The following is an 11,271-nucleotide window of genomic DNA, read 5'->3' on the forward strand; positions in this document are numbered from 1 at the left end:
TAGTTAAAGTATTTAAGGAGCAGATTTTGAATGTCCTGCCCTCTGCTTGACCTGTTTAGGGACATGATTTAATAGACTTAAAATAGGTTCATTACTTGGTCCATTACTTAAGCAAGTTAAATCTATTCTGCTACTTTTAGAGAGCCAGGACTTCGCTTTATCTTGGTGGTTTTTTTAAAAAAAAGCTTTCTACAACTCACTGTTTTTCACCATGTGACAGAATGAAATGAGGATCTTAAAATTTTTACTGGACCTCTTAAGATTCTCCGTTTTAACGCTTCCTGGATGCTTCAACATAATAGAAAGGTTTGCCAATCCAGGTAGGGAGCTTTGCGCATTTCACATTTTAAAAGTCTGATTTGGGAGGCAAATCCGTTGGCAAGCTGATTCTGTATGTAGAATCAGTGCAGCTTTATGGTCTCTTTAGTCTAAAGTTTGCTTCAATCCACATTTGCAAAATTCATTTAATCATGTTTTAAAATTAATAGTAGTGGGGAGAGAGCATCGCTTTGTTCTCATGTTTCATGTCTCTCGCACAGTGGCACTGAAAGATTTGCGTGCCTTAAGGGACAATCTTATAAAAGCAGGCATCGTGCCTCTTAACGTGTGATCTGACACTGAATACCCAGTACATTTGTACCCATTTGCAGTGCTCAATGAGAATGGTCACCTTTTTTGTTTTGAGCCAAGACTCTCTGGAGAAGACAATAATACTGGGTCAAGTCGAAGGCAGTAGGAAAAGAGGAAAACTAGATTGGAGATGGATGGACTCAAAAAAGGAAGCCTCGCTCTTGCATTTGCAAGACCTAAGCTGCACTGTTAACAACAGGATATTCTGGAGATCTCAAATTCAAAGGGTCTCTATTGGTAAGAAGTGGCTTCAGCAAGAGTTGTGAAGTTTATTGTCCTCTCTAGGTTGGGAACAGCCATTTCCAAAAAGCCAGTAAAAACAGGGGGATGAATTTTCCATTGTCAAAGGTGTTGCCCAAATCTGTCTATTTTTTTGAGTAGCTGGAACAGAAAGAAACTGAAGATTTGTTTTTATTTTGAATGTTGAATCTAAGAAAATGTAAGAACTGATGGATCTTCCCTCCATCCTCACGCTACACACATTTTCTCTACAAGATGGAAAAAAAGGATCATCCGTGATGGAAAACTTAAAAATAAGTCTCAAAAACTTGAATGCAAAAAAAAAGTGAAACGGAGATTTTCTCTCCCCCCCCCCCACATCTTCTTTATCTTTTCCTCCACTTGCCACTTTCTTGGGGTAATTCTTTGAATCCCCTTTTTGGTGGTTGCTTTTTTTTTCCTGAACAGGGATCAGACTCTGGATTTTATTGACCGCTTTAATATAATTTGTTCCTTAACCTCATTTAATGACTCGTATCATTTAATTTTAATTGTTTGCATACTTACTGTTTTCAAGCTTTTAAACACTGACTTTTCCTACAATGTAAGCCGCCTTGGGTCCTTTTCCAAGGACAAAGGCGGGATAAAGGAGAAAAATATCCTAAATAAATAAAATCCTCTTCCTTTTTCCCTCAGCAGTTTTCCCTCACGCCTGGCATATTCTCTCCTGCCAACCCCTCTTCCCCCAACACGGCGCCTTCCTGCCCCTGGCTTGGGGAGCTCGAGGACCCCTCACTTTCCCCTCACATTCCTGGAACTTCCACTCCTTCCTCCCAAGCCGGCCATTTTCTCCACCAGCCATCTCTAAACAGGCCGCTCCTCCTCGCCTTCCCTCCAAATCTAGTCTCCGCCTCCTTTTTCCCCGCCTTTTCTTCCTTATTTGGCTCTCGCCTCTTCCATTCCCCTTTAGGGGTGGCTCCGTCGCCTTCTCTTCTCTCTTTGACTTCCTCTCTCCCCATCGGCATCACTCCCCCATACACTATTAATAACTGCATAACACTTTTCTCATTTCCCCTTTAGGCGTGGTTCTTTCGCCTTCTCTGGCCTGTGTTTTTCTGTCCCCCTCTCTAAATTAGTCCCCCGAGTTTATTAATGGTATCTCCCATTTTCCCATTGTTTCCCCCCTTTAGGGGTAGCTCTGTTATTCCCTCTCCGATTACGAATGGTAACTCCCATTTCCCCCCCTTAGGGCTGGCTTTGTTATCCCCCAGTTTATGAATGGTATCTCCCATTTTTTCCATTTCTCCCTTTGGGGTGACTTTGATTAAAACCCATTGTTTAAAGCTAAAACAGTGAGCGTAGAAATATATAAAAAGAATTAAACAAACATTAGATTGAAAACGATAAACAAAAGCAATACCAAAAACCGATTCAATGCGATAAGGCACAACCATTCATTAAAAAGAAACCCCTCTGGGGCAGCAGTCATTAAAGGGAAAGTCTGCCTGGAGAAGAAGGTCATCTTGGCCTGTAGGTGGAAGGAGAGCGAAGATGGGGCCATCTGGGCCTCCAGTGGCAGGGAGTTCCAGAGTCCAAAGGAGCAGCCACCGGGAAAGGCCCTCTTGCGTTGGACTAAAACCTGGAGCGGATTTGCCAATTCACTGGTGTCGGATCCGCCTGCCCCTTACAGGGTGGTGTGATAGAAATGTAGACAACCACCTCACTAAGCCTATGGAGTGTGTTGTTGTTATTGTCGTTATTTGCCATCGAGTCGTCCCCAAATCTATGGCAACCCCATGAATGAGCCGTCTCCAAAACAACCCATCCTCCACAGCCCTGCTCAGCTCTTGCAAACTCAAAAGTCGTGGCTTCCTTTGAGAGTCAATCCATCTTGTGTTGGGTGCTCCTCTTTTCTTGCTGCCGTCCACCCTTCCCAGCCTGGTGGTCTTTTCCACAGAATACTGCCTTTTCAGGATGTACCCAACCTAGCATGGTGTGTGGAAGAGAGTAGGAACCCCAAAAAACATCCCATTGGGCAGATTAGAAGGCCCATCATCCCCAAAGGCATGCATGGATTTTCCTGACTGGAAACCCTTTTCAAGAAATCCCACGGTTCACAGATTTATTTTATTTTATTTTAATGGTTCCTTGGAACGGGAAAGACGGTCTCCGGCAGATTCGTCTCCCGGGAGAAGGTTTTATTTATTAATTAATGAATTCTCCCTGTCATTTTGGAGAAAGCTTTTAAGCCTCGCAGATTGGCCGAAGTCCAGTTCTAAGAGAGAGGGAGAGGGAGAGCGAAACCGAGAGCGAGGAGTAAGGAAGATGTAGCAGATACTTGGTTTTGGGTTGAATGATGTGCCATCGTTACAAGACAAAAAAATGAGGATGGGGAGATGCCGGCAGGAGACAGAAGGAAGAAACCCTTCTCAGAAAAGTTACGGATAAGCCCGGCCATTTTTCACTCCTGCTCACGTTGTATTGCATATAAAAGGCAGAGGTTTCAGTTAAAAAAAAAAAAGAGGAAGAGGTGGGGGGAAAAATCTAAATTGAAAGCAAATAGCAAATGGTTTTTTTTTCCCAGGGTGATAAAAACATCCCTTTCCGGCGCTTCGTTGTACAATATTTATTTTATCCTCTTTATAACTACCCGGGCTGCCTCTACATGTTATTAAAGTAAAGCATTTGCTTAACCTCCACTTAAATTCTCCTCCCAGTCCTCCCGCGCCTGATTATACATCTCCCAGCTACGAAATTTCCAGCTGCTCGCCTGTCGTGGCCAGACAATTATATTAACCGCCTCTCTTTTGGGGAGAAATGGTGAATCATAAAGCAAGCCAGGGTGCTTTAAAACTGGACTCCGTCACGCCTCTTAAGCGGAGTTTTTTTTTTTTTTTTTTTTTACAAGGGCCCTCACCTTGGGGAAGAAATCAAGAGTGTAGCAACCCCAGACCTACTGGAGTATCCCACCCTGTAGTTATGCTGCCACCAACCATTCGCTCTACCAAGTCACCCAGACCAGGAATGGATTTTAATAAACAAGAGAACAAGGTTTATTGAAAAAACAAACAGGGTAAATAAAAGGATCAGGTAAATAGGATACTGGAACTTGGTATAGTCCCAATCATACACATACAACAGATTGGTTCCCACGGAACACTTTAAGGTAACGCACAGACCCTGAACCTATCCGTTCTGGCTACCTAGATAGAAACCTGAACCTATCAGGTATGTACTATCTGACGAACAGTTGTACCCAGTCTGACCCACAGACTCCAACTCCACTTCTCCACGTCAGCTCCCTTACGAAGGACTTCCCCCAAATATATACAGTACAGCTCCTCCCCCCTGATGTCCCGCCTTCCACTCCCCATAGGATGGAACTTTCCCTCCAAACCCATGACAGACAGGTACCATCAGTGCTGTATGTGACACCTCCCCCCTTTATAAGTTGTTTTGCGGGGGAAAAGCTAAAGTGCTTTTCTCCAAAAAAACAACCAGGATCAAAACACATAAACAGTTATACATTCTAATACAATCCCATAACCCATACTTACTCACTCTAGGTCAAACATATCACTTATGCATTTATACATTAATATTTGCAATACATTAAGTTACCTTTATTAATACAAACCACGCCTGTTCAATAAACAGGTACATTTAACTTTTGGTCACCAATATACACAGTCCATGGTTTCTTCGCCGTCTTCACTCGTCGGGTCTTCTTGACAAGGCGTCAGCAACACAGTTCATTGTCCCTCTGACCACCTTCACTTCAAAGTCAAAATCTTGCAGGTTTAAAGCCCACCTCATAAGTTTACTATTATGTGTTTTCATTGTCTTTAACCACTGCAGTGGTGAGTGGTCAGTGCACAGAACAAAATGTCTTCCCCAGATGTAAGGTTTGGCCTTCTGAATCGCGTAGACTATGGCCAGGCACTCCTTTTCCACGGTTGCCAAATGTCTCTCACCTTTCTGGAGTTTCCTACTCAGGTAGGACACTGGATGCTGGTCACCATTTTCATCCTCCTGGCAAAGAACTGCTCCTACCCCGCTGTTAGACGCATCGGTGTAGATGATGAACTCCCGGTCGAAGTCGGGAGCACGCAGCACTGGATAATGGATGAGTGCCTCCTTCAACCTCTGGAACGCCTCCTCACAGTCGCTGGTCCACGGGATGCGGTCATCAGTCTTCTTCCGCGTCAGATCGGTCAGCGGAGTCGCCATCTCGCTAAACCTCGGGATGAACTTTCTGTAGTAGCCCACCAACCCAAGAAATGATTTGACTTTTTTCTTGGTGTTGGGTCTGGGCCAATCACGAACGGCTTCTATCTTGGCCTCTAGGGGTTTGATCACTCCTCCCCCTACTATGTGACCCAAGTATTTTATTTCTGGGCTACCCAGCTGACACTTGCTTGCCTTTACTGTTAGCCCTGCTGCACTTAACCTCTGCAGCACTATCTCCAGGTGTTTCAGGTGATCTTCCCAGGTATTGCTGAAGATCCCTATATCGTCAATGTAGGCCACAGTAAAGTCACTGAGCCCTGCTAAGGTCTGGTCCATCAGCCTTTGGAATGTGGCTGGTGCATTTCTGAGACCAAAACTAAGGACTCTAAACTCATATAGACCGAAAGGGCTGCAAAATGCGGTCTTTTCCTGATCCCTGGGATCAACCCTTAATTGCCAGTAACCCTTTACTAGGTCCAACGATGAAATGAACCGACAACCCCCTATGGTTTCAATCAGGTTGTCTAGCCTGGGCATTGGGTAGGCATCAGGAGTGGTTACGCGGTTTAATTTCCGGTAATCTACACAAAATCTAATGCTCCCATCAGGCTTGTCCACCAGGACTATCGGAGAGGACCAAGGACTAGAAGAGGGGACGATTATGTTCTCCCTAAGCATCTCGTCCAGCTCCTTCCGCACCTTGTCCCTATAGGGTCCCGTCACTCGGTACGGGGATACTGCTTGCGGGGGTGCATCCCCTGTGTGGATCCGATGCATCACTCCCTTCACTATCCCCAGCTTATTTGAAAAAACCTTATGATATTTAGTGAGCAGCACTTTTAGTTCTTGCTGCTGGTCTTGGGTGAGTGCAGGACTGATCTTCACCTCATCTGGGTTGTATTTCACTTCCCCTCTACCCTCCCAGAAGGGCAATTCAGCTTCCTCACTCTCAGCTGCTTTTATGGCAAATAAAACCCTCTGTTCCCCTCTGTAGTAGGGTTTCAGGGCATTCACATGTACCACCCTCCGTGCTTGGTGTTCCTCCTGTTCTATAAGGTAGTTCAGGTCCGACATCTTGGAAATGACCCTGTATGGTCCTGCCCATTTGAGCTGCAGTTTTTTCTCTTGGCAGGGCCTAAGCCAAAGCACTTCCTCCCCTGGGTTAAAGTGCCTCTCCCTGGCTTTCTGGTCATACCAGGTTTTCTGTCTGACCTTCTGAGCTTGCAGGTTTTCTGCTGCTAGCTCTAGGTTTCTCTTCAGGTCATTCATTAAAGTGTCTATATACGTCACAACATCTTGTGGGTCACTCTGGGTGATCTGCTCCCAATTCTGTTTGATTAAATCAAGTGGACCTTTTACTTTTCTCCCAAACAAAAGTTCAAACGGACTGAACCCGGTACTGGCTTGGGGCACTGATCGGTAAGCAAACAAAAGGGATTGCAGCTTCTGGTCCCAATTGTTTGGATTCTCTGCCAAGTAAGCCCTAATCATGCGCATCAGAGTCCCATTGAACTTCTCCGTTAACCCATTACTTTCGGGGTGATAGGCAGTGGTTTCCTTGTGTTTAATTCCACAGATTTGCCATAACCGTTTCATGAGCTTTGATGTAAACGATGTGCCCAAATCTGTGATTATTTCTGAGGCAAATCCCATCCTGGACATATACCCCACCAAGGCATCTGCCACTGTGTTAGTTTCGATGTTAGTCAAGGGAATGGCTTCGGGGTACCTCGTGGCATGGTCCACAATGGTGAGAATGAACCGGTTCCCCCTCTTTGTGGCCTTGGGCAAAGGTCCCACAATATCCACTCCTATACATTTGAACGGGGTGTCAATCACAGGCAAAGGGCACAACTTCGCTTTGGTCCTGTCACGGTTATTCCCCTGCCTCTGACACACATCACATTGTTTACAGAACTCCTTGATCTGCTTCCCGATTTCAGGCCAGTAAAAATTTTGTGTGATTCTCTGCTGTGTTTTGTTCACCCCCAAGTGCGCAGCAAACATGTCAGAGTGCCCCCTTTGTAAGATCATGGGGTGATACTTTTCAGGTACCACTAGCTGACTTCTGATCCCATCTCCCCCTTTTGAGACATTCATCAGGGTCTCTCTATATAAAATTCCCTTTTTCTCGTGAAATCTCGCTGGGGTTTCAGGTGTTAGCTGGGTGTCTGTCACCTTTTCAAAACACTTTCGGAGAGTGGCATCTGCCTTTTGCTCTTGGCCAAATTTGCTGTCTGTGGTTAAGGTTTCTGCCACAGCTTCGGGACTACCCTCATCTGCTTCAGCCTCGGGCTCTTCAGTACCCCCCTGAACTGTCCCCGTGGTAGCTTGTGAGCGTGTAATCACTAGCACCCGTTTCACATGTTCAGCCAGGTCATTTCCCACGAGCACGGCTGCTGGCAGAGTCGATGAAATCGCTAGACGCCAAACTCCCCTCCAGCCTTGAAAGCTCACAGGTACCTCAGCTACTGGCAGTGAGATCACCTGCCCCTCAATCCCTGCCACCTTCAGGCTCTCATTTGGGATTATATGCTTCCTAGGAATAATGTCTGGATGGCACAGGGTCACCTGGGAACAAGTATCCCTTAGCCCCCTATACTGATGGTCAAGTATTCCTACGTCCACCCCAGCAGTCTCAAACAATTGCGAATCTGTCTTAACTAGTAAGCAGCGCTTGACCTCCACAAGAGGACCATTTTCCCCAGCCTGATCAGCAGATGTAACTGGTCCAGAGTGAGTCGCCATGGCAACAGGCTCCCTCAGTGGCAAGGAGCTTTGCTCTGTCTGGACACAGAACACCGCTTTTGGCTTGGTTCCACTCAAATCATGAGGCAAATTTCCCTTTAGCTGCTTTAATTTCTCACACTCTGAGATTAGATGGCCCTTTCCTTGACAGAAATAACATTTTCTGCTGTACTTGGAGTCTTTCTCATCTGTTTTTGGTTTTCCCTCCAAAATCTGAGGTCTTGGTGGTTTCATGTCAGAGGGCTTCCCTTCAACATGGGCCCCTCCCCCTTGCTGGTTTTTCCCTGGTCCCTGAGAGTACCTGCTGTAGGTTTCTTTGGGCTTACCCACAGTTTTCCCCTCAGCACCTAAGGGCTTCCTTATTTGGGAAATAAAATCTGCGATCTCCGCCGCTTCTGTCACAATTTTCGGTTTCCTCTCTCTCACATGGAACTTTAGTTCCCCATGCAGGACTGAATAAAATTGCTCCAGCGCTATCAGGTCTTTGAGCTGCTGGTAGGTCTCTGTCCCCTCCTGAGACAGCCATTTCTCTAGCAACCTCACCAGTTGGGCCCCCACTTGGGTAAAAGTCTGCTCTGGTTTTTTTGTGAGTGACCTGAATTTTTGCCTCAGCTGTTCAGCATTTATCCCATGCCGGGCAAACACCAGTTTTTTAAACTCAGCGAAGTCTTTCAGCAGTTCCACTGGCATCTCTGCATAGACTTCTGCCAGGCTGCCACTGATTAAAGATCGCATAATGGTCATCTTCTCAGTTTCCCTTACTGAGAAGTCCACAAACGCTCTTTCCACGAGGGAAAAGAACACCTCAGGGCAATCTCCCTTGTTGTACACAGGGAATTTCTTCAAGTCAGTTTTAGACAGGCTGCCTTCCCCATTCCCTGGGTTCCCCTCATTATTATTGTTATTCCTATTTCTACTCATTATTTCCAGCTTCTTCAGCTCAAACGCCATTCTTTCTAACTCCAACTGTCTCTGTTTCTCTTCCCTTTCCATTTCAAATTGTCTTTGTTTCTCCCTTTCCCTTTCCTCCATTTCCCTCACCCTCAGTTCATGCTGTTGGGCTAGGAGCATTTTTCTGAGTTCTGAGGTCAGTTCTCCCGTGCTCTCATCCTGCACTGAGCCAAATTCCTCCTCAGAACCTTGGTCTCCCTGTGGTTCTCTCACTTCCCCCATTTCTGCCATTTGGCTTCAAGTCAAGGGCATAATCCCCCCAGAACAGGCTGCCTTCAAAAGTCACGCCTCAAAATAAAACGACGACTTTTTTCCTTTTGCCTCAGAAACAGCCTTCTATAGACTGCTGCTGTCCCTCCAGCACCCACTTGCAACTGTTGCCAGACAGAATTCACCCCCTCTGCTAGGCCTCTCAGCAGACAGGCTAGATCACTGTTACTTCACGCAGCTTTGCCTCAGCCCTTTCCCGCCAAAACGGGTTGCCTCAGAGCTCCCTAATCTAGTCCCCCAATCTGAGTTTGCACGTTCTTCCACTAGCCTACCTCCCCGTGAGGTAAGCCTAGAAGATTACCTACGCGCCCTCAGATTTTCCCTGACTAGACCCCCCTTGCTCTGGGCACACTAGCCAAGGCTTTGCTGGACCACTGGGCAACTGGACCAGTCGTATCCCACCCGCTGGACACCAATAAATGTAGCAACCCCAGACCTACTGGAGTATCCCACCCTGTAGTTATGCTGCCACCAACCATTCGCTCTACCAAGTCACCCAGACCAGGAATGGATTTTAATAAACAAGAGAACAAGGTTTATTGAAAAAACAAACAGGGTAAATAAAAGGATCAGGTAAATAGGATACTGGAACTTGGTATAGTCCCAATCATACACATACAACAGATTGGTTCCCACGGAACACTTTAAGGTAACGCACAGACCCTGAACCTATCCGTTCTGGCTACCTAGATAGAAACCTGAACCTATCAGGTATGTACTATCTGACGAACAGTTGTACCCAGTCTGACCCACAGACTCCAACTCCACTTCTCCACGTCAGCTCCCTTACGAAGGACTTCCCCCAAATATATACAGTACAGCTCCTCCCCCCTGATGTCCCGCCTTCCACTCCCCATAGGATGGAACTTTCCCTCCAAACCCATGACAGACAGGTACCATCAGTGCTGTATGTGACAAAGAGATTTCAGGGTGGCTCCAAGGTCAGTGGGAAGGGTGGCAGTTTTACGCTCCAGGTTTTGGTCCGAACTTTAGCGGAGCTGTCGAAGGGGTGGCACCATCTCCTGCCAAATGACTTCAAGCTTTTATCAAACTTCTCAATATACTTCAGAGTGCATTTGCCACACACACATCTACAGCTTGCCCTATTATTCCAAAAATCCACACAAAGCCCTTTGACTTTGGGGAAACCAGACAAAATTCAGCCTTGGATGGGTTGCTTGTTTCTTTTTTAAAGGTCAGTCAGCCTTTCTGGACTCACTCGGTGTGTGTGTGGAAACTGACATTTGTCAAGGTTCTGTGCCTTGTTTTATTGCATTACAGTCAACCAGATGTGCCAAAAAGAAGCCCAAGGGTGACACATGGAAACAAAATGCTAATGTCTATTTTGTATTCCACACCAACCGATATTCCATGATGTGGTGTTTTCGGTGCCTGATGCAGTAGCACACAGTAACAGCTAGGTTGCATAATTAGGAAAATGTGGTGGAGAACTTAAATTATTGCTTTAGATGGCCATATTCCTTGGGAATGATCTGGGGACACACACATAGTGAAACTGCGGAACTCACGGCTACAAGATGCAGAAAAGTCTGTTTACATGGACATCCTTCAAAGGGAATTTGCCACATCAGAGGTTTGGGACACCAATGGGTATTGAAGGTGGTTCTGTATCCTCTCACATCATCTTCCCGTTGGGCTGGAACTCCTATCCACTAGGCAACACAGCTAGAGAGGGGACAAAAACCATGTCAGGGAGAGAGATATTGCAGACAAGGAAAGAGAGGGAGCTATCGGATCAGCTCCTAAATGTTTGCAATCCAAGTCAAATGGGAGCTGTCACTCACCCTGATTGATGGGAACATCACCTCTGGAAAACAGTTCTCAATTAGACTAAATGGGTGCTGATTCTTTAATTAATTAGAACGGTTGAAAATTGCTGTCACAGGGTGATGCTTGGTCCCCAGTCATGCAACCCAGCTGCTGCAATGTTAGAAACTGAGTTCTAAGACCAGCACGGAGCCACCTTAGAGAACGGTGAGCAACTGGCCATCTTGGGTGTCAGATCTGGCCTTTGGTCCACCGATTATTTAAGTACCCTGAAAACCAGACTTCACGGAGAAACCTCTTGCTGTTAAGAAAGGATTTGTTTGGTGTCGGGCTGCTGCTCAGAGGTATAGATCAGCCTGCTAAGAACCCTTATTAAATTGCTTGTCCTCATAGATTTTAGGCTGTTTCAACCCAAAGAGACACTTTTGACGAGGG

General features: G+C 46.1%; 1 protein-coding gene across 4 annotated transcripts in view; it reads right to left on the reverse strand.

Moving 5' to 3' along the window:
* The window catches only part of LOC110079329 (uncharacterized), an 86,552-nt gene extending 75,821 nt beyond the window's left edge, over positions 1-10,731 (reverse strand). For all 4 annotated transcript variants that reach the window (XM_078378872.1, XM_078378871.1, XM_078378870.1 and 1 more), the window contains exon 1: positions 1,417-10,731. In XM_078378872.1, the coding sequence (XP_078234998.1) occupies positions 4,561-9,009 (4,449 nt within the window). In that variant the 5' untranslated portion in view covers positions 9,010-10,731 and the 3' untranslated portion in view covers positions 1,417-4,560. The remainder of the gene's footprint in view (positions 1-1,416) is intronic.
* Positions 10,732-11,271: the final 540 nt, after the last annotated feature.

This window comes from Pogona vitticeps, chromosome 7 (assembly GCF_051106095.1).
Source record: "Pogona vitticeps strain Pit_001003342236 chromosome 7, PviZW2.1, whole genome shotgun sequence".
NCBI classification, from domain to species: domain Eukaryota; kingdom Metazoa; phylum Chordata; class Lepidosauria; order Squamata; family Agamidae; genus Pogona; species Pogona vitticeps.